General features: G+C 41.0%; 1 protein-coding gene across 1 annotated transcript in view; it reads right to left on the bottom strand.

The window, feature by feature from the left end:
• Positions 1 to 325: 325 nt before the first annotated feature.
• Positions 326 to 24,443, bottom strand: part of TFAP2D (transcription factor AP-2 delta) — a 51,313-nt gene continuing 27,195 nt past the window's right edge. Inside the window, exons 7-8 of the mRNA XM_066180089.1 lie at positions 18,013 to 18,126; positions 326 to 3,507 (exon numbers count right to left, since the gene is read on the bottom strand). Of these exons, the coding sequence (XP_066036186.1) occupies positions 3,288 to 3,507; positions 18,013 to 18,126 (334 nt within the window). The 3' untranslated portion in view covers positions 326 to 3,287. The remainder of the gene's footprint in view (positions 3,508 to 18,012; positions 18,127 to 24,443) is intronic.

Here is a 24,443-nt window from a genome sequence, read left to right as displayed (position 1 = left end):
GAACTTCCTTCAGGTTTACCTAGGTCATGAATGTGTTTTGGGATAGCAATATTTCCACAGAGACAAGGACTAAGAAAATAATAAAACCCCCAAATCTACAACATGGGAACATGGACATGTTCCCATGGACAGGACAGGAATGCAAGTGGATGAGAATCTAGGCAAAGATTTTAACAGGAACATCAGTGAATTTGTTGCTTAAAACCTCACCGAAAGTTCCAATGTCAAAAACTAAAGGCATTTTGGCACCAAGCTGCCCAAACAGCTAGTTCAGCAGAAAAGGCAGTGATAATCATTGTTCACTCAATAAAATTATTAAGTGCCATTAAAAATAAAAAAATAGAGAGCCTGTCAATGTCAACAAACTTGCAGCCACATGTTAAAGAGAATTTTGCTTTTAAAATGTGCTAATGTACTAAGGAAGAAAACAGAATGTTTGACAAGGAAATAGAAACAACTTCTTAATGGAAAGAACATACAGCAGTTCAACCAGGTTAAATCAGATCTGTATGGACCATTAACAAAAATATACATGGGACCTTAAGCCAAAAACTGGAAGTTCTGGGATTTGAAGTGTGCTCAGATTTATTAATAGTAATAGATCAAAGGGTAATCCAGGCCAAAAATAATCTGTTGCCTGCAGAGCAGGCACTCATAGTGATTATGTAACAGCAAGAGACACAAGTCTTGAAATAAATTATTCTTGAGACCTTGGACCATATTCTGAATAGGCAAATATTTCATATAAGGCTGTATACATATTATTTTCAATGTTAAGCATTTTAATTTGATGGTAATAAAATGCTGCTTTCCCAACAGTTTCACATGTATATTTGCCCAATCATTTATTCCTCCTTCTCCAAAAGGTTGATAGTCTAGTGGAAAAAAAGAAAAAAATGAAAAGGTTTTAAACAACATTTTCCTTATATTTTTCCCCCCAAAAACTAATTTAAATTCATCCATATCTTGAAATTGAGGTTCAAATTAAATTGTTTTACAGCAAGTATTTTACAGATGTGGCAAATCTGCATATCTGACACAGTCAAACTTTTGATTTTTCCCTTCCCTCTCCCTCACTTTGGGCAATAGAAAAAGCAGAATGATTTTCCTTTTCACTTTTAATTATGGTTACCTACTCTCACACTCAAGTATTTCATGTTCTAGGACAATTCCACAACGTTTGTGCTGAAGACATCTCTGAGGACTGTTCATTTGATTTTGGCATTTCTCCAGAAGTACCGGTACAAATTCATTAAATTCATTTAATAAAGTTAATTTTTTGAGGCATTTATTTGATCTTAGTGTGTTAAGGAGATGTAGTCCCATGGAGATACACCTGTTTCCCGCAAAGCAGGATGGTGACTGGATAGCACTACAACAGGTATCTGAGTTATGCACCTACCCTGAGCAAGGACAAATCTGGGCAATAGCACAGGATTTTTTTTCCAGACTCCTTTGAATAGACAATCAGGGACTCCTTACCTCCTAGAGTGTTTTCTCGTGGTGATGGCAATGTCCTTACTGACCTTGAGAGGAACAGCCTCATGCCATCATCACTCTATTGCCTCTCGTAATTTGAAAGGTGAGGGTGATCATGTTAATTCAGTTTGGTTCCTTGCATCTGGCTTTAAACACCTCAGCTATTTGTCACAGTCCCTAGGTTTAGTCTACACTGATTATCCAAGGTGTAATACATGCTAACAACTTCTTGAAAGTGAAAATGTGTCTGAGAGGCTTTTGTCACTCCCACAGTTATCTAGTGCTGTCTCTGGGATCCTCCAGCTCCTCCTCCAGGTGAGTCCAGTTCTCCAAAACTGTCATAACTGTCAAAACTCTGTGTCTGTCTTAGAAAACCTAAAACATCTCAAATGACTCTAAACATTTACACATGGACAACTATATTTTTTCCTACCACAGAAAAAGTTGAATTGTCCCTTGGAAGAAAAGGTCTGGTTCTGTTGATCTTAAAAAGAGTCTAGATGGACAACATCAAGCCTTCCCAGTAATACCATTCCTTCCTACCATTTCTCAGTCAGGTGATGTCAGAGAAACAAGAAAAATAATGGAATAAAGGTCTTGTTGAAGAAGGAGTTCGAAAAAGTCCCTATACTCAAAGAGTCTTGAGTTCAGACTATACCTCCCATGTTTTCTGTCTGAGGATGTCTGGTAGGTGGTAAAGCAATATTTGAAAAGTACATTAGCAAGGTTATTACCACTCAGCTGCTGTGGACTAAGCCAATCTGTCTTATTTATCATTTTGTTTTTATTTTATTTCCAGTGAGTGGATTCTGTTAGACCTCTGCACCTCAGCTGGATTTATAAAGACAATAAAGCCACAGAAAAAAGCTGTTGAAGAAAATAAAACATCATAAAATCAAGGCAACACAAAAGGTGACTCCAATTGCCTGCATTGATCGTGTTGAACAGAGACCCAGGTACGGCAGAGTGCTGTGGGACCAGGGGCTGAGGAAATAGTGGACAGAAGCCCATGCTGTCATTTAAACTGAAGTTCTCAGAGGGATTGGGGCTCCTACTGAGACTGTCAAGGTTTGTTTTCCTTTTAGTTTGCCATGCTCTTTTCACAAAAGACACCATGGCTGCTGCTTGAATGGTCAGGACAGAGTCCTAAGAGGTTCTGACCTCATTCCAGTGCAGCTTTATTGTACATTCCCATGTACAGGACGGCTCATTTGTCCCATGACCCAAGAACTCCTCTTTTGCCAGATTTCCATATTGTTTTCCCAACGGTGAGTAGATCAGGCATTTCCAATGGACCAGAGGAAGCCCTTCTTTCAATCTATCCAGCATGCAAGCAAAGTCGGGATGCTGGAACTGTGTGTCCCACAACTGATGCACTGACCCTAACTCTGCTGCCGGAGAAGAAAGTGCTTCAAATTTCATGTGCCACCTCAGCCAAGTCCAGAAGTGCTTATAAAAAACAGTGTTAGTGTATCATTCAGAACAATCAAATACTACGTGCACAAAAAAGCAGTTTAGAGCAACATAAATTTTTAAAAAGTGACAATTTCATCACACAATTACTGTACACTGCTGTTCTTAGGGTTGAATACTTTCCTCTCGCACTCTCTCTCTTTCTCTCTGTTTTAATCTTCCTTTTTTATTTTCTTTTTACTATTTTTTTTCCTTCCCCCACCCCCCCCACTTCTTTTTTTTTTTTTTTTTCTTGGGGATTTGGTCCACCGGAGATAAATTGCCCTCAATGATATATATATTTAAAAAAAATATCAGCAGCAAGACTCTCTCGAAATAGATTCTGTTTGATGTAGCTAGTCTGTCTTTTCTGTTTTGCCCTCTTTCACAGCAGCCTCTGAAGTTTTCCGCAGGGGGGCTTTCTCCGAGTTGGCGTGTCCTTGGCCGGATTCCGCCGCTCCTCCGTTTTTGTGCGATGTGTGCTTTTCCAAGTAGTTCAGCATTTCACTGAGAACAGTTTGGAAAGTGCTTAGGGCAGCACATATTGCAGGAGTTCCAAAACCATGAGTGATCAAACTACAAATGGGAAAGGAGACAGAAGGAAAGAAAAGAAAGAAAAAAAAAAGAGGGCGGGGTGAGGGGGAAGAAATACACACAAACGCATAAATATCAGTGCGCTCACAAACATTGAGGAGTTTACAGTACACTCATTTTGCTGTAGTAAAATTCAAGATTTGCTCCCTAAACTATTTATGACCTGTGGGAGAAAGAGAAAAGAAAGGAATAGCGCCAAAGAGTAGACTACATACAGCTTCAAAGGTTGTTTTTGGTGGGGCCTCAGTTCTGAAACACCATGGGACAGACTCAGCAAGTGCAGACTGACACAGGGCTGTTGACTTCAGAGAAGCTAAGACAGAATCCATGCCCTCAGCTCTCCAGCACTGATAATTTTCCAGAGTCATAAAGTCTGGCTCCCCCCTCTTGGATAAATAAAAGGAATCCTCTGTGGTTTACTCACAGTTCTGGATCATCCTTGGTTGACTTGATGACCTTGGAGGTCTTTTCCAACCTCAGTGATTCTGAGATATTATAGCTCTTAAACATGACCTGGTTATTCCACATGAAGATATGACTGCATCTGTACTAGGAAATTCAGCAAAGCCAAGGATACCATCTCCAATCCTCAGCACAACTGGCATGATTTGGCCATATCCATGCTGCCAAACTCCTGGACAATCCAACAGGGTAAGATCTGAAGTTCCTGTTTGGAATAGACCCTGGCCAGTACCCTTGACCAATGCCCATGCTCAAGAGACAAACAGAAAATGTTTCACATAGGGCTGGTTTAGCCAGGCTGTATTAATGGACAATCCTAAACAATTATTGGCAAAAATAACACAGTCCTAATGATTCCCTGGTAGTGTTGAATTTACTGGTATAGATTTGCTTTGTTGCACCTTTCATCTAAACATCTAAATAAGGTGGTTTTTTAAACACAGAATTTTTATTGTCATTTTTCCTGGCTGCTACCTGTAGATCCAGAAGTGTGCAAGTTTTCCACAAGTCCCATCTCTTGGATGCCATCTCTGTGAAGATCATAGAATCCCAGAATGGTCTGGGTTGGAAGGGACCTCAAAGATCATCTCATTCCAACCCCTGCCATGGTTAGGGACACCTTCCACTATCCCAGATTGCTCCAAGCCCTGTCCCTCCTGGCCTTGGACACTTCCAGGGATCCAGGGCCAGCCACAGCTTCTCTGTGAAACCAGTACCAGGGCCACTCCACCCTCACATGGAGTAATTTCTTCACAACATCCCATCTAACTGTACCCTCTGGCAGTTGGAAGCCACTGCTCCTTTTCCTGTCACTCTATGCCCTTATCCAAAGTCTGTCTCCAGCTACCAGGGAGCCTGTTAAGGTACTGGAAAGGGCCCCAAGGCTTCCCCTGAGCCTTTTCTTCTCCAGGCTGAACAGTACCAACCCTCTCAGCCTTTCCTTGTAGCAGAACTGCTCCAGCACTCAAACCATCTTCATGGATTCCTCTGGGCTTGCTCCAACAGCTCCACGCCTTTCCTGTGATGGGGACCCCAGAGCTGGATGCAAGACTGCAGGATGTCCCAACTGCCATAGGATATGGGACCTGACGCTAGAAACCAGTTTTAAGGCAACTGACTTTGGTGCCATTTGCCTAAATATTATGTGTGCAGTATAAGATGATCATGAAAGGGCCAAAAAAACTGAAGTTATTATGGGCAACCAAGTTGTTCTCCTTGTTACATGATTCATTTTGATAAGTGGTATGTGAAAACAAAAAAAAAACAAACTCTGTCCTAATCCTCCAGATTTTTAGTTTTCATTTAGAAAAATAAATTAAAAAATATTTCAAAGGTTGAAATGCTATTGAAATTTTCAAAAATGATTTCAGTTATTTTTAATCCCACTTAGAGAAGAAAGAAGATGAAAGGAACAGAAGCTAATTTTCGAGTTTGTGGGCATTTTTGAGAAATCAATATTTTATATTGGCTTGGGTGAGGGGAAAAGAAAATCCACATCACAGTGATTCTGACAAGGAAAAATAACTGTTTCCCATTCTCTGTTAGTTAAGATTTTGTACCTACAGTGACTTTCTGGCTGTCTTGGACACCAAATCAGTAAATCCTCTTTGATGCAGAGACCCATGTGAGGGTCAGAAATAGGAATATTTCACTTCAGTGACCTGTCTCCTCTGCATTTTGGCTTCTCAGTCTTTCCAGGTCTTTTAGAAAAAAGTGAAAATGTAGGGACTAAGGGAAGAGTGGACATGGACATAGATAATTGTTAGGATATTGTGAGTGTCAAAAAACTCCCACAAAAACCCCCAAAAAACCCAAAAAAAAACCCCCAAACAGATGGGAAAGGCCTCAAGATATTTTTTGGGCCACCTTTCTGTCTGCATGAGTAACCTATTTGATAGGAAAGCTGGTATAATAGGGAAGACACCAAAAATATGTGAATTCTAACCAAAATGAGTGCTCAATATGGAAATATGTCTTCATTTCAGATTGGGAGTGGCACAGCGTTTTATGAAAGGTCTCCAAAAGGTTATTTACAAATACTAGCATTTAGAATGTTTATCCATCAGTCTCCAGGCACTTTTCAAAGCAGGAATTTATGTTTATCCCCAGTTAGTAATGAGAGGAAAATGATAATTAAATATTTACAAGCAATATTTTGCAGACATCAATTAATAATACCACATAAAGTTTGGACACTTGGATTTTGGACTTGTATCAATTTCTGGATCTTTATAATTCAGCATTAAAAAGAGATAAACATACCTCAGATTCATTTTATTTTCTTTTTAGGTATGCCTGGCATATGGAAACATACAAATCATCATCATTGTCAGTCATGTTTTAAATAGTTGTAAAACCTAGACCATCGGTAGCATATATAGGATTATTTTAAGCCCTTGCAAGTCACTTTAGGAGTCAGGTGATTTAATGATTTTGTGCCGCATTTTATCATAATTTCCGGTCTTCAGAAGTTCAGAGAAATGAAAATGTGATGGAGTTTGCAAAAACAGTAAGCAAGAAAGAGGAAATTAAAGATATCACTACTAGTTATGTTATTGCACGACTTTTACACTGCTTGTGCGATCTTCTGGGTCCTGATTTGGGGAACTGACTATGCCAAGACATGTAAAAAATCTTTACGATCTTGCAAGTAAAAGAAACTAATGTATATATTATATATTATATATTATATATTATATATTATATATTATATATTATATATTATATATTATATATTATATATCATATATCATATATCATATATTATATATTATATATTATATATTATATATTATATATTATATATTATATATTATATATTATATATTATATATTATATATTATATATTATATATTATATATTACATATTACATATTATATATTATATATTATATATTATATATTATAGAAGCTGGCAATATCTGCATTCATTCATTCATTCATTCATTTCCAATAGGTGCAAATCATATAATCATGGAATCATTTAGGTTGGAAAATACCACCAAGATCATCAAGCCCAGCCATTAATCCAGCACTGTCAAGCTCACCACTAAACCATGTTCACAAAAGCCACATCCACGTGATTGTCGAACACTTTCAGAGATGGTGAACCCATCATTTCCCTGGGCAGCCTGTTCTGACACCTGACCACCCTTTCAGCTAAGTTTTTCCTAATATCTAATCTAAACCTCTCCTGGCTCAACTCCAGGTTGTTTCTTCTTGTCCTATCACTTGTTACCTCGGAAGAAAGACTGATCCCCCTCTGGTTACAATCTGCTTTCAGTAGAGACTGAGAAGGTCAGGTAAATAGCAAGTTTAATACAGGACTAAATGGAAAAGAAACTTTCTGGCCTACAATTCTTGAAACTTTCAATTTGAGAAAAAAAGCAGTGATACAGTGTCCATTTGACAGCTCAACAGACCCTGAGAAGCAAAATGGGAATGCTACCTTCAAAACTTAGAGGGATTGTCTCAGAAATGATCTCCAGGGGTGGGAACACACTTTAATGTTCTGAAATGCTGAACAAGACTGTAGAAAATACCAGAATGGGACAAAATCTGATAGTAAGGTATGTAAGTGTAGGTGCCAACTTGTAGGTGTAAACTATGCCAAACTCCCGTTACCTTCAGAGGGGACTGCATGTAGTTTCCTGTCTGTAGGAGTCTACAGTGATTTGATATGTCCTGTGACATTTGGATCATCTGCACAGATTTGATAGATATGATGTAGGACTGAAGTTCAGCCTGCTTCTAGATGTTTCAACATTGGGCAGGTTATCCTCATGTACCTCAGATTGTTTTACACAAATGAATTGAGCCCTGGGGCTTTATTCAATACAGTCAGAGAAGCCTGGAGAATGAATCAGCACATTAAATGGATGTGTCTCTTATATGGTGAGCTGCACCATTCTCCTGGCTACACTGAGGGCTCCATCCTAAATAAAAATGTGGTTTGTCTGCTATTTGGGTTGTTCTGTGGTACGCAGACATTTATGTCACATGAACAGGTAATAATTCAGAGGGGTTAGAGGGGACCAGGACCCTTTTAAAGCAGCAGTGGACTGATGGAATACCTAATAGCACCTAAAAAGGCTCAGTTATATCTTGCCCTAGATCTACATGGACTACATGAGAATCTCAGACATCCATCTTACGTAAAAGCACCAATATATTGCTACTTTATCCAGAGCAGAATCCAAAACTTCTATTTTAAAAACTAATGCTCATAGGAAAAGAATGTTTTAGAGTAAGTAAGGGGTCTATTTCTTTTAGAGTTTTGACTTTTAGTTACCAGCAATCATTAAAAATGGCAGCTCTCACCAACATAGCCTTGTGTTTCTTATTAAAAAGCCAACTCTTTTTAGTGAAATGGTTCTGCAGAGTCTCATGGTAACTCTACTTTCAGTTCCTGATGAATGTATTCTTCTCCACCAATGGGGATATGCAGAGCCTTTTAATTTTCCCATGAAGCTTATTAAAAGAAATAATTTTACAGAAAATTTCTAACCAACCCTTCTTGCCAAGCTCCTGTGAGGGTGTATTTTATTAGGCTCACTTTAGGTAATAAGCATAAAAAGGCCGAGAGATATTATCTTCTACTTTATCTTACATTTCTATCAGTAATTCCCCTTGCTCTAATTTTGGTGGTCTTTACTTCTCTGCAAGATAAAGTCTTTGAAAAATCCAAGAAAGTTGGATAATTTCCCTTTGCTGATGAAAGTAAGTTTCAAGTTTGGGAGAAAATCTGATTTTACATTTAAATCAGACATAACAGGCAGAAGATTAATGGCAAAGCATTCAAATGTATTTCCTGAAAGTTAAATTTAGCTGTCTGATTTTCCAGGCTAATTAAGCTCACACTGAAATTGGTTCATTTTTGGTATGCTCCACACCTATGAAAGGAGTTGCTTTCATTATCCTACTTTCATTTGGCTTTATAAGCCTAAAATTAAACATGGTGGTTTCATAATGGAGTCTTCTGGGTATTCTCAGCTTTGTAGTGCATCCCACTACAGCTCCTATAAACCAGCTTTATTGTTCTGAAAGGCACAGCTGAAATCTCTGATTCTGGTGCTGGAGAGCAGCAGAAGGAAGGCAATGAACATCAGGCCAACACATTACAAAGCCTGGTGCTTAAGGACATCCAGACCTGCCTGTAATTCTGCCCAGTGCTATGATGCAATTATGTCTTCTCATGTTTTAATGATGGCCTTACTTAAAAGTGAAAAGATCCAAGTGTGCCTGAAGGCTTGGAGTCTCGTTTGGCAACCACCTCAAGGACTCCTCCATACCCCAGGCTGGTGAAGCTTCAATATGAAGCTAAAGAAACAGCTTCCCTCTCAGTGGGGAAGGGGGAAGAAGCCATCTGCACTGAATGTTTACACCCTCATTTAAAATAAATAAGCCCTTTAAAACAATAATGATGAAGACAAAACAACCTTGAAATTATTGGTCAGATTTTCTCAGAAATTTGACTGTGAAACACCCATGATTATCCAAATTCAACAGCACATATCTGATGACAGATGGTAAGATATGATATGACGTTTAATGTCTGTAAAGGAAATGGTAAAATATTTGTATCTCTTCACTGACAGAAGTAACATCTGAATACAGAGATGACAATATTGACTTTGAGGTGCTTCTGTTGATTTCAAGGTCTCTCTCGCGAAGGTTGCCCAGAAAGTTAAATGGTGATAACTTCACTTCAGAAACTCAGAAGGTCTAACCATGACACAAGTTAGACTGATAGTCAAAAATCAGAACGTGGGCAGTGTGTCTTACAGGGTAAGAAGTCTATGGGATCAGAGTAGCAAACAGTACAGAAGTTGCCTTCAAACTAGGCCCTCAGCTTTTCCTTCTGTTCATGGTGTATTGAGGACGTGTCCTCCTAAGCAGATGGACCTCCTTCTACCATGTGTAACAGCCATGGAGAAAGTAGGAGGAGAGTGTTATAGCTGATGCCCCAAATTTAAGATAATTTGTTTAGAATCTGTAAGTTTCAGACTTTGGGACTCATTTTCCACACTAAGAAGAATTGCCCAGGCAACAGACTTGAAACTCCCAAAAACTGTGGAGTGTTTCTGAGCTGTAGATCAAAGATTAAACCATTTAGTGGTTCATCTTTACTTTATGGGAAGGCAAAGAAACGGATGAGTTTCATTCAATTTACTACCATCTACAAATTTTTCCAGTGAGGAAATGTATTTGAGAAGCCCTATCGCCCTCCTCAAATGAGAAAGACCAAGAATTATATATACATATATATAACATTTATAAACATGCTCATGACAAAGTGCAATCAATTTTGTACCCTTTTAATTTGGCAAGGAGGGGAGGGCATTCCTTTTTCTTTTGGAAAACATAAGAGTGCCTTAATGCTTTAAGAAATCTTTAATACTGTGTTGAAAATCTAAGCATCTCCAAGATTTTTTCTGTTCTTTAATGAATGTATATATATTTTTTCCATGATTATGGAACTTAGTTTTTAATGAATCAGATTTAAAAAAAGAAAACAGACTTTCATCTGTTTTGTTGACTCTATAAAAGGTGACTTTAGGGGAATGTGGTATCATACAACCCATGACAAAAACTTTTAAAATATTAGAAATTATGTAGTTCATCAGGAGAGCAGGATAAGGTGATTGAGACCTTACTATGGAAAGATCAAAGAAGGAATCCCTTCTCTGAGGGAAAGATGCCAGAAGAATTCACTCTAACACTTATGGTAAGTAAAGAGACAAGGAAAAAACGTAAAAATGAAATCTAAAAAAGGAAAAAAGAATGAAACAACTTGTTGCTCCCTAGTGCCCCAGCCCTGGGCACCAGTGCTGTCCCTCTCAGTTAACAAAATCCAAAGATTGAGGGAGCTCCTGGAAATCAGGGAACTCTAGAGGGCACCAGAGACGTTTCACCATAAACTACACGGTGCACCAGGCTTCTTCCAGTCCCTGCATCCAAACAGGAAGCTGCTGCTGTGAACTGAGACCCTTGGAATTACAACAGAAGCTGCTCTACCTGCTGATGAGCAAAGAAGTGTAAAAAAAAAAAAAAGAAGAAAAAAAAAGAGAGAACAAATGTATGAAAAGGGGTGAGCACATCTTTGAAGGCAAACCAAAAGTAAGTCTTTCGGCTTGGCTTCCTGTTGCAGTTTAAGAAACACGCTGAGCTTCAAAACCCATTTCATGGCTCCATTTTCCCCTTCGGAAAAAAGGATGTTACTTTCTTGCTGCTCCCAAAGTCTGAGGCTCTGGTTTCTTGTCTGTCACTTTTTGTGTCACCTCGTCAGGGTGATGCCAGGCACTGGCAGGAGGCTGACAGCTCCAAGCTCAGCGAGGAGCGAAGCGACAAAACTCTTGTCTCAAACAGTTTCATGAGGAGGGTGTTTCATATCAGCTGGATGGCTCGACAGAACACAGAATAATCCATGAGGATGCTGATTGCTCTCATTACCTAACTTTAGTACTCTGAACCTATTATATTTTTGTGTGTCTGCTTTTGTAAGGTTTCTGCAGTGAGAGAAGTGTCACTTACAAGAAAGTAGTTTTCCCTTTGCTGTTTTGCTGTCTTAATCTTTTATATATGAAATAGAAGATCTGGGTGTGATTTTGCATCTTGATGAAATGCAGCCTTGAAGTTAAAGGATCAAATGCAACCTCAGTAATCTGTGGATGCTCTTCTTTCTCTATATGATGGATGGCATTAGTAGGATATCTGAAATTTCCAAACACCACAGATTCTTAGAGACACAAGTGTCCCAAAAGCAAATGTAGAAGATGTGCCTATACTCAATTTTACAAGGGAATAAAGTGAGGCTAGGAGGGTGTTTGATGAGGTCAGGGAGTCTGTATGTATAAACCAAGACAGAGACTCAGATCTCATGAGTATAATCTCAGAAAGTCATCTATTTGAAAAGCTTATGTGTTATGGTTTTGGATTTCCAGCACAGAATGTGGGTCATTTTTGATGGGTTTTCTGCTAACTCTAGTTTACATGAGATTTTGGGGAACCAAGAAAAGAATTTTAAAAAAACAACGGAGCAACAAAGCTGTTCTGATGCAAGGGCAGATTAAGAAGACAAGGGCATGAAGACTTATCAGTGTGACTTTCAGTTTCCTGGCAGAATCTCAGATATAGCAGTGGAATTGAAGAAAGAAGAAGGTATGTGCTCTCTCCACTCAACAGGAGAGAAATATTATCTAATATATATATATTTTAGTTACTGTCTTATTTTATGTTTTGGATATTTGGTCCGATTTGAGGGATACCCTAAATGCTGATCTGAATGGCAGATGCATGTTGAACAGGATGTCTCTTCACGCCTAAAATGACCTTAGATGTCCACATTCACCAGACAGGTGAATCACTCTAAGGTTCTTACAGTGAAGCTCGGACATGCTGTTGGTTCATCTTTAGCTGCATTAGCAAAGTGAGGATACACAGATTCTTCAGGTCATGAGTGATCTGGCACAGCCTGCCCCCCTCTATCAGTCAAGCATTTTTACCTGAAAGCAGTGGCCATACCTAAACTTCCAACTGAGACAAGGCTGACCAGTGCCTGGGAATTGTTTGAGACAGAAAGAGATGGTCTTGGCCAAATTCATTCAAGGAACCACAGATGCATCCAAGCATTACAGAGAGTTGTGGTCCACTGTCCAGGTCTAAAGTCACACAGTTCATTAGATTAATTTTTGCGTATCTTTTTGGGGTGTCTTAATTTCTGCCTGTCTTCATTCCTTCTTTGAAATGTGACAGAAACTCTTCCCTTCTTCATAGCAGGGATCTCTGTAACTGAGAATAATTGGTTCATCTGGTCTTGTTCTCTGCTCTGGAGTGGGCTGGATGCACTAAACATGTGGGTAGTGCAAAAATACTACAGAGATGAGAGATATGGAATTATGGATATTTCCCATATTGACATGCCTCAGATCTACCTGCACAGCCCTAACAGGAAAAGGATGGGGTTTGATGGTTGTGTTGGTTAACATTTTTCCAGGTCCAGCAGAGGAACCTGTTGAATGCAATGTCACCATTCAGCTCTGCTGATTTAGAGGCAGAATTATGTTGTTGGGGTCATCCAAGCTTTCACCATCTCCCCTCACAACTACCTGTGCCATAAAATCTCTGAGTGGGTATCTCAGAGCTCTTGTGCCCCCAGGCTCACTTGTCTTCACCTGCTGCAGGTCATGATTGCCACGGTTTACTATTTCTGGGCTTTTCTAAAGTGAATTATTCTCAGTGTCTTACATATGTTTTGCTTGCATCTATCGCTTTGCTATCTCTAAACATTACAATCTCCCTTTCCCTTCCCATCACCTTGGGCAATTGAGAGCTGTCTCTCATTTTCATGGCTATTTTACCTGATCTGAATCCAAACCCAGTGAACTTACAATGTTAAAGAAAGATTTATATAACCTGAAAGGTCCTGATAAAAATAGAGATGAAGCCTCAGCTTTACTGACATCTGCAGGATTTGAAACTGGTTTAAGTTTCATGAGAAATTAGCTCCCCAGCTTTTCTCTCTTCCATACTCAGGTGCATGCACATGTACACAGAAGCCTCACATGATTCTGTGGGTTTCTGGGGGAAAATCCTCTGAATTATAAGTAATAGAAGGTATTTTAAAAGAAAGTAAGTTTCATGTAAGTATTTTCCTTTTCTCTTTCATTTTCACTTCTCTTTCTTTTGCTCTTGCTCTCCCCACTTTTTACTCTCCTGATGATACTTATGGTCTCTCCACTTGGAAAGTAAAGGGTGAGAAATATAAGTTCCTCTCATTAAAGGTATGGAAAATTTCAGGTTCTTTTCTGGTATTGACATGCTGACTTTGCTCTCTTTTGTAGTAAACTCAAAAATGCTTTGCACAGATCAGCCTTTAGAGGACAATAGAGAGACTCTCCTGTGTCTGGACAAAAAGTCTCAGCACTTAGTAACGGAAATGGATTTTTCCAGGGTTTTCTTGGTTGCTCCACGACTTTGTGATGACTTTTTTCCTCAGAAACTGGGGGTGGGGTAGCTCAGGTGGTGACTTTCAGGCCAGATACAACCCACAGGACTGTTAGTGTTCAAGGTGTGCAAGACCAAGTTGAGTGGGGCTTCAAGCAGCCTGGTCTGGTGGAAGGTGTTGCCGCCCATGGCAGAGAGCTTCCAACAAGATGATCTTTAAGGTCTCTTACAACATTTCCAGCTCAGAGAAGAGCAGAAGGACAGGCTGGGCAGCCCTACAACATATCACCACTTCTTGAATGCAGACTTTTGTAATGCTTAAAAATCTGGGTTACTCCAACACTTAGCCCATGAGGTTTGGGATCCAGCCCTGGCAAGGCAGGACTTCCCTAAATCTAAACTTATAACACAGGCAAGACACCTGACTGGGCTGTAATAGGGGCTGGTGTTTCCAGGAATTCTAAACTTGCACTTTTATTGGTGATATATATGTACTACTGTCCCCAGGAATAGTTTGGGCTAGTGCTTGGTCAGACCAGGCAGAAAAAACCCCAGAAATTTTACAGGTAAAGAGAAGCACAGATGGCCAATGCCTGTTCTCTGGCACTACTTTTATCTGCTGGTATCAGTCTACTTGGAGTTATTTGAAGTTATCAATATAACTTCAACAACCTACTGATAAGTGAAGTTATCAATGTAACTTCCATGCAGTAAGATCCTCTAAAATGTACTGAAAAGGGAAGAACATTGAATGAAAAAAACATAAAATGACCCTGGCTCAGGCAGTGCACAATATTTGCTGCTATAAATTTATGGGTCTGAATTGTCGGCTCATGATCGAATAATATTGAAAAATCATTCCTCATGGAGCATTGAGTTTTTGAATTCAGGTCAGATGAACATTTCAGACAGCAGCTGCACAAACAGGGGGGCACCAGAGGTGTACAAGAGCCTCTGTTTTTTTGTATAAGGTTGTGCAAAATCCAGCAGTTTCCAGGCTCACTGGCAGCTCCTTTGAAGAGTTCCCATTCTGTGCTTTGTGTGAACTTTGAGTCTGGAGTTTGAAAACCCAGCATTTCTGATGCCTTCATGGGGACCATCCTGTACTTCAGGTTGGACACATTTACAGATCTCGATGAACTAAGACTCAGTGGAAAAACTTCAGAGAGGAGTTTTGTGAACTTGAAGATTTAAAGCTGAGGAAACGGGAAGAAACTGCTTCTATCTGACCTGTGCCAGGCTGTGAACCCTAGTCTTAATTATTAACATAGAACAAGTGACATCATGAGAAAGTGGAGTACACAACTCTACGCTGAACAGCTGTAGGGGAAATTATTCCTAAAGAAAACTCCCTTTCACCTAAATAGAGTAGAGGCTGAATCCAATTCCACTAAAGACATCCAATGTTATAACTCTTCAAAAAGACTTTCAATACCTTAGAATTTATTTCAATAATAGACATTTGTGTGATTCTCTGATTTTTTATGGTCATAAAAAAATCTTTTCAGATTTCTGATATCATACCACAGAATCATGGAATGGTTTGGGTTGGAAGGGACTTGAAACACTCTCTAGTTCCCCTGTGGCAGGGGATTGGAACAAGATGAGATTTAAGGTCCCTTCCAACCCAAACCATTCTATGATTCTGTGATATTTAATCTCAAGAAGACAAGCAGTGGTAGTAGGGGTTGAGATGATTTGGCTGTGAAGACTGATGGATTTAGGGGATGGGAAGAATATTTTTTTTTCCTACATAAGGTTTAGCTGTCCACAGTGTAAGTGTCTAGTGTGTACTGGTAGGCTGATCTCCCATTCTGGTGGAGATCTAGACCAGAATGCTCAGCCAGTGGGGCTTAGAGAGAAATTCTAGTTACATTGATGCAGACATCTATGTTAGACATGCTTAATTCAGATTTCTCGGGCTATACAAGTGAGACCCCTGGACACCATGGCAGAAGATGTACAGTTGGCTTCAGTGGAGGCTCCTACAGGCATCTGAGGAGGTCCTCAGAAGTCCAGGTCTGAAGCTGATCTGACCCCAGCATCTCTACACTAGCTGGAAAAGGAATATGGTCACAGCTCCACCTCTGGGTCTGGCAGCACTCGTCATTCCCTGAGCACGATCAGAGAGGACTCTGATTTAAGGCCAGGGAAGATCCCGTGTAGGATCAAGGCCTCTGCTCCTCCAGGTGTCCATCCTCAGTCAAACACTGAAGGTCTACAGCAGACATGAAGGAAAGTACTGACTGACCCAGGAGCTGCCTGCAGAAACTTTGCCCTACAACCTACTGAAATGCAGCAGAGAAGGAAGGATGGGAGCTCTACCAATTGACAGTTTTGTAGCTGAAGCCTTCAGCATTTTATCCTGACTGCTATTTCTACTTTAAACACAGGAATCCTTGGGGATTAGCCACCTCGCATCACATTTCCTCTGTGTGCATGTAATAGGGAATAATCACTTTTTCCACAAGCTTAGGTAGCTCATTAAAATCCCTCTATGAGCATTCTGCTTAAATAAAGATGTTTCCCTTGATGTGGAGCTGTAGTTGTGTGTTTTGGAGTGTGTGTTACAGAAAATACCCACACACCTGGGGTGCTCTGTGCATGCACACACACAGCACAGCTTGAGAATAGGAGTGGGGATGTCCAGGTGTGCTCACACACACATAGGATGCACACAGACTGTGTAAGAATAAACAGGAAAGTCAGGAATGTGTACATTTGTTTTTGGGGAATATCCATGCCTCTCCACACCCCAACAGATATATGGAAGAAGTGGGACGGTGGATATTTTAGGGATTCCACTCTAAGTCTGAGAGACTAAACATTAGTTATCACAGCACTTATCAGAATGATAATGACTAACAGATGTTGGCACACTGGGACACAGAGGTTGTCTGTCCAGCCAATGAAAGAAGAGTGGATCAGCTGGTTGTGCTAGAGAATAAACAGCCCAATTCTAAGGCTTTATAGGGCTATGAAACTTGCTTAATATTATGCTCTGTAAACAACTCTCTGGGACAGTTATTCACATGTTTTTTTTTTCATGTATCAGCTAGTGAATGGAAAAAAAATCAGCCATCTGTAGCCTCAGCAAGTCATGTATTCCCTTCTGTGGCCTGAGCAAAGACAGGAGCACCTCCACAATGTTTCATCAAACTTATCTTTGATAGATATCTTAGATGACCCCTCTATTTCAAAGAGGCCCTCTGGAAGATCCCACCTCACTCTTGACTCTATCTGACACATAGCCTAAAGCAAAAGCGTGAAATTGCACAGCAGCTCCTGAGCTAATAAATCTTTCTGACCCCGAAACATCTATACACTTTTATACATAATTAAGATAAAATTCTAATGAAGTTTGGACTTGGTGTGCATGTACCATGGGTCTTTCTCTTCAAAACAGCTTCTAAGCCTGTTTAAACCAGTACATTAAAAATTGCTCAAGAACTGAGTCTAAATATATCATCAGTCTGGCTTTTTAGTGTGAGTCAGCTTTCATTCTCCCAGATTTTTACAGTATATTGTTCTGAAATTAGTGCAGTAAAATTGTTTTAGTAGGTAATGTACTTTGAGGCCAGCCTGCTTTGGAAGCCAAAGAGTTAATAAAATGGTCCTGGTAAGACACTGTCAAATGATCTCAGTAGCATAGAGGAGCTTCTGGAACTATTTATTTAATTGGAAAAGATGCAACCTCTTTTTCCTATTATTTCTACTTTGATTAATTTATATTGGTTCAGAACCTGAGTTTCTATGCTTCTGGACCATCCACTTGTGACTGTGAATTGGCTCACATTTAAAGCAAGACTACTTTCTGGCCAGATGGGGAGATTTGACCAGTAGATGTAGAAAATATCTTATTCAAACTCAGACTGTGGTCCTAGAAGCAAGTTGCATGCAGCAAACTTGAGCTACATTGCTGGTCAAATCTGCACTTTTAATAGGCACAGCTAGCAGGGATTATGCATGTTAATTAATTATTTGCATGTCTTTTAGGTAAGGGAACAAATATCATTAAAACACCATATGCAGTCTAAATCGAACGTATGGATTTTTAGTTTCCTCTTTCAAAATCATACCTGAAATGTGTTAAATGTCTCTGGATATCAAGGTCTAATATTGGAGTTGGTCTGGAGGATCCGAGGGGTGATCTGTCTTGACTTAGAAGGTCTTGGAATTCTTTACATATTTGTCTAAAAGGAAAATGGAAATCCTTCAATAACACAGGTGTAATCCCTCCCATAAAGCTGATTCCCAAAACACTCCCACGTTATCCTGAGTGATCTCATTCGTAACAGAAATGCTTGACAGAAGTGTTGTTACAGAAATTAAAGACAAACAAATCCATCTCTGGCATCCCTGACCCAAATTCCGAGAGCAAGCAACATACAGAACCCCTTGAACAGGAATATTTTCCCTGTGGAACCATATTAATGCTAACACTTTAAAATGTGATTGTTCCCCTGAGTAGGACCCAGTTTGGCAGTGTTAAGTCTAGCTTAGCTCACTCATATTGGCAGCAAGGCTTATGGTTAAGGGAAATGGTGAACTAGCATTAGAACATGCCTGAAATGTGTAAATTACTCTATTATTTAGTTTATGTAAATACACCAATACTTTTACACAGGCTTGTGTACATTTTGGGCACTGCTTTATCTGCAAGTTGAAGTCCTGGATATTTTAGACTTGCCTGCTTGTCTCCCAATCCTTAAGACAAAGGGGTTGTGAAGAAAGGACCCATTGTAGTGAGAATTCAGGGTCTGTCTTCTCTGGTCTCTCACCCATAGCATAGTAGCCCATCTTCTTTGTCAAGGATGGATGGCCTTACTGTTTTCCCTCTCCCACTCATTCTCCCCTGAGGCTTCTCAGGATGCCTCAGCACCTGGGGGTTAAATTCATTCCCTGGAATTCCTCTACATAGAACCTAGCATCAGGAAAGACCAGAAAATAAGGCCTTTTCATTCTTGTGGTGTTGTATTGTTGTTTGTAAATTGACCTGGGAGTATTCTACCAACAAACTTTAAAAAAAAAGAAACCAAATCAGTTCCATTTAGCTCATGTCCTCAGAACAGCATTATCTGGACCATGGATGAACAGACATCACTTACTTTCACTTGGTTTGTGATTCAGTACATTCAAAAAAGGAAAGGGGACCTGTCCAAATTAGCATAGAGCTCTCCATTGCCTGTATTGGAAATAAAGGCACTAATGGGGGATCAGGAGGGCGTGATCACCTCCAGATGATCAGGACACTCAGCTGGGGCTCTGATCTTTGTTGGATTAACCTGATACTGGTCACAGGGACTACATGTACCCTGGTTACAGTGCCACCCAGTGAAGTGTAGAGCAACAAGGGTCACCCTCAAACCTGCAGACCATTTGTCACCACCTGATGACATCCATATAGTTATGCTCCTCCGGTGTCCCAAATCCTGTGGTTTCCTGAGAATAGACCCTGTTGTGGGCTGTCTCCCAGGACTTGCCCAAAAGATATTTGGGAGAATTCAATGAGCCATTCTAACATTTTAGTAACATGGACAAGAGCAATCTGATGACTCAGAGTGTACGTGGTTTACTTTGCTCACATAGATGCAATCATTGTGCCTAGGGGCAGTTTCTAACACTAAAGAGCATCTCTGTGACCCATGATTCCTTTAGGAGATTCAATGCACACATGGTCCTAGATAAAGCTTGGGTTCTTCATTATCACCTTGTTTCTCCTGTCTTTTGGGACATGGGTGTAATGGAAAAAGTGGGTAGACTCAGCTTGTTGGTCTTTAGAAGGTCCTTCACCACTGAGTTATAAGCAAGAAAATTGTGTTAACCTGGTTTTATCCTTCACTTTATCACAGTGATACAAGCTGGGAACAGAGATCTTGGATAGCTCTCTCTTGACTAAGAGGAGATGCAGAAACCTATTTCCTGCTGTGCTGTTGGACCCCATCCAAGATTTTTCTAAATGCTTGTCATCTTCACGGACCTAGACACCGACTGCTTGAAAAGGCAGCATCACCCCAGCCTTTCAGGCAAAGAGAGGTATTCAGCAGAAATGTATGTAAATGCAGCATACAGTTTTAATGAATCAGGTCCTTAGAGAAAAAACAGTTCCTTTCAACAACTGAAAACAGTCAGTCATTTTGGCTTCTAAACAATCTACTATCCCCAGTCGGCCCTGTCAGCACTGCTCTTCTCTCCTTCCACCAACCTCTACTTTCTACCTGTTGAAAAAGTTCATCTTAAAAGTTCTTCTATTTTAACAAAGGAAAGTGTCAGAACCAAGTGTGCAATTAAGTTCCCTTCTATCTTCACGTGTCAAAAGTCTTTACTGAATGTTGGCAGATTGAAAGAAAAGAAAAAAAGTTTTTTATTATACATGAAAACCGGCAAAAGGCAGTAACCTACTTTTTTTTTTTTTTTCAAGGGGATTTCTAGGCAAAGTGGTGTCTCAGAGCCTCCACTACCAGTAAAATATCACCTGGGGTAGTGAGAGGGAGAGGGTTGGCAGATTTTGCTGAGCTGGACTGTGATTTTGAAAAACCAAAGGAAGATGCTTGTGCTATGCTAGGGGAGTACAGAAAAATAAAAATAGTCCTGGTCACTCCTGCATGGGAGACATCTAATGATTTGTGATACATGGTCAGATGATCCAGTACACGACCAGAAAAAGAGAAAAAATTCTGTCCTGGGTCAAAACAAGAGGCCACGCAGCCCATGATCCCTATACCAGTGGCCAAAGCAAATGCCTGGGGTTGAGTACAGGAGTGGGGCAAACATGGGCCCATGAATCTGATTTTTTCTGAGTGTGGCAGAGTTGTCAGGTATCCAAAGACCAGATATCAGAGAAGTGTCATGAGTCAGATGTTGATTAGTCTGTGCTGGCTGTAATCAACTCCACAATAAAATTGTTATTCACAGTATTCTGGTTTGGTCTGTGTAAATGTGGGCCTATCTGTTCCTCTGATCATATGGAAGACCTTGTGCTGTGAAACACCGGGATGTTTCCTGTAGGATGCTGTGCCTCTCTGGCAACTGGAATAGTTGACACAGCCCTCAGCGGTGTTGCCTCTCTCTAAGCTGCAAACTGGTCAGGCTCTGTCCCCTGCTGTAAAACCTTTCAGGCTCCCCCATACCTCTGCAAGGTGAATTAACCCATATATAAAGACCCTCTAAAACCAGGTCCCACTATTTTTTTTTCTTCAATTTCTCTGTAAATTGAATACGTATCCTGAAACCTTTTCACATTTCTAGGGTTAAGAGGCCTGTACCCTTTGGCCAGATTCATGACAATTCAGTCTTTTATTGGAGCATCTTGCTCTGTCCAGAAACCCATCTACTTTCTCAGACAATCATCTGCTCAGTCAAAGGAGGTGAGTGGAAAGAAAGAGAATAGTAGGAGACTGGTTTCTCTCATTGCTTATGCCTTCCTTACCCTTTCAGTTCTTTTTCAGCCTGTTTCACTCCCATCCTACCACTGCTGACACCTGTGCTCAGCAGTGAACAGTGGCTACACAGCCCAATCATCTCTTCTTCCCATGACAATTATTAAGTAAACCTCTTATTCTTCATTGTCTGGTCCATGAAACTGTTAGAACAGACCATGGCACCATCCTGTTGCATCAATTTGAACTGTCCCAGGCAGGTCCTGAGTCGGCAAATGTGACAGACGTTTTCCATGAGGTAGCTTTGGGAGATGAGGCAGTTCAACAAAATGACCACGATTTGTTCCATGATGGACAATGGTCCTGTTTTTGTTCTCTGTATTTCTATCAGCATGGCCTCAGGCCAGGTAGGGCTGAGCAGGGCAATGAAAAGGGTCACTCAAGCATAGTGGCCTCCATGTGTTGGCTGTTGGCATCTAAAGCAGCAGTTTTTAGCTTACACTGGCCCGTGGGGCACAGTTCTGTGCGTGGCAGATGTGTGGCTTCCACTCAGGGTGGATGGATTGCTTGATTACAAGGTGTGGATGCCCTTGATGTCAAGGAGGCCTGGGAGCTCCTGGACACTGGAGCCTCCATCACTGTAGGGCTGTGATGCCCATCACATTTAGGGCTCTGATGCATTACCCACATGTAGATTTTTAATCTAACCCAAGATATTTGTAATATAACCCAAAATAATAGATTTGTAATAACCCAAGACATCCATAACCGCTGGCAGATAGGATATGGCAACATTAGACATTTGGATGTCTAAATCCATAATGTACACTTAGAAATGGAAAACTGTGGAAATCATCTTACTCTTTCCAGTTATTTTTCCTTATCACCTATATTCTAAGGATTGTGGAAATAACTTTGTTCTTTCCCCTTATTTTTTCCTCAGGACCCCACACGTGAGAACTTCTGTGGGCTTCTGGCTCTGTCCTACAGTGGACAGCAGGAACACACACAGGCAGTGGACTCCAGCTCTTTCCATAGACAAAGCTTGCCATGAGTGACCTTGCCACCCTGGAATTTCTGCGTTGGTTTTGCTGGCAGCATAATAATCCCCCACTCTTTCTGGTGTCATCACTCACAAGCCCATGAGGCAGAGAAGTTGTGGAATTGCTGAAATTGCAAACCTAGAGCTCGGTACAGCTGGTGAGAAGTTGAAACTCCTGATGATTGCTTAGATCTCTTTGTACCAGTCACGTGGCAGCACGGCTGGGAAATGCCATGCTGATATATGGTGCCATGGACCCATGTCTCCCGGAACACCTGGGCAGGACTGGGAATCCCTGTTCTCCTCGCAGGCAGGAGAGGGCAGCAGTAACACACACATTGACCCATCTGTCCCTTACCAGCACTGACTGCAGCAGGATGTGGCCTTTCCATTATTGGCAGACCTCGCTGAGCAATTTTCCTGGTGCTTTTAACTGATAAAATGAGGGAGAAAAGCCATTTTTTCCCTAACAAGTGCTGGATAACAGCCTACAAGCCTGAGGTTCGTGGTGGTTAGAGGTAGTGCCTGCCCATGATACCTTATCTCAGTAGAGAAGGAGGTTGAGAAAGTAGGTATGGGGTGTTGAGAAAGGGTAGTGAGACTTTTGTGTGCCCCTGAGTGGCACAGCCTTTGGGGACAGGACACAAAAGTGACCCAACGATTATTGCAACCCATGGCTTTGTGGTTTCTCACCAGAGCCAGGGAAAAATGGGGGAGATTTGCATCATTTTGGTTGAATTGTATTGCATAAATGGGACAAATCTCAGCTGGGAGGCAGGATGTTAATGGACTACAGAGCAATGGGCACACACAACTTGCAGAGAGGAATTTCTTCCAGCCAGCTGAAACCCCTTGAGCCCCTAAATGTGGATAAAGGTAAGAACAAGATAATATTCCACTTACATCATTCTTTTTAATTTACAGGGGAATTAGGAACATGATTTTTGAGGTCTCTCATCACCTTCACCACCAGAAAATTCCCTCTGATCCAGGTGGTGATGCTTTTATCACCCCCGGGAAGGATCACAGGCTGTATTCATGGGATTCACAAGCATGAGATGTTTGAGTGCATCTCACCTCGGGGTCACTGTCAGAGCAAAGTGCTCTGGATACAAGAGGGACACCAAAGCCAGGAATCTTGCCTAAGCAGAAGGACATTGAGATACAAAGGACAATCCTGTTGCTGGTCAGCCCTTTCACCTAGTACAGGGAAATTCCACCCCGTTGGATATATCACAGCCTGGAAGGGTTTTCAAACACTTCCAGAATGAAGGGGGATGATATATGAGCTCAGATTTGTGGTCTCAGCTCTACTTCAGCCTCAAATATGACTCTGCAGTGAGCACAGCAAGGCTGTGAACATGTTCAAGGTTACCCCACACAGTCAGACCACACACCTAGGGCAGGTCTACCCTGCTCGACACAGACTATTTATTCCTGTTTCCCATGGCTCATGAAGGCTAATTCCTCCCTCATCAAGGCTAATTAACCTAGATGAATTGTTATCCTAACATGATGTTACTGCTCCAGGGAGACGAGTGGCTTGTTTAGAGTGAAGTCTGATGCCTCTTTGTGTCTTTAATGTCTTTAGCAAAGCTCCCCTGCTGTTGTACATTGTTCCACTGCCTTTGACTTCAGGGGAGCTCTTGCAGTTTGCATCCAGGGAGGATCTGTCCTTCTGCAAACCAGCTCTCCCTCAGCAGACTAACAATAATTATCCAACAGTAACCAGTACTTCAGTAAAAGCTCAGATCTCCTGCTCACACGCAAACAGGAGAAAAAGCCAGTCTCTGTCCCACAGATCTCACCATGTAACAATATCCTCTGTTCTCATCTAAACCAAAGCATCTGGGAAGATGTTCGTGCCCCCCTTAACCACAGGCAATGAGAGCACAGCCACCAAAGCCCCAGGGCAGTAAATAAGGCCCTTCTTTCAGCAGGGTTGCTCTCACCCTCAGTCAGTGAGCACTGTTGTGATAGCAGCCACCACAATCCCAGCTCCAGGCTCCCACTCCTCCCTCCCCCAGCCCACAGATCCAACACGGAGAAGTGTCAGACCGATTTCTTTTTTCACTTCCCCTCCCTCCTT

This window comes from Chamaea fasciata, unplaced genomic scaffold (assembly GCF_029207755.1).
Source record: "Chamaea fasciata isolate MVZ Bird 193981 ecotype frontalis unplaced genomic scaffold, bChaFas1.0.hap1 SCAF_3, whole genome shotgun sequence".
Lineage (NCBI taxonomy): Eukaryota > Metazoa > Chordata > Aves > Passeriformes > Sylviidae > Chamaea > Chamaea fasciata.
Note: the sequence above shows the minus strand (reverse complement) of the source record. Positions and strands in the feature narration are given on the sequence as shown.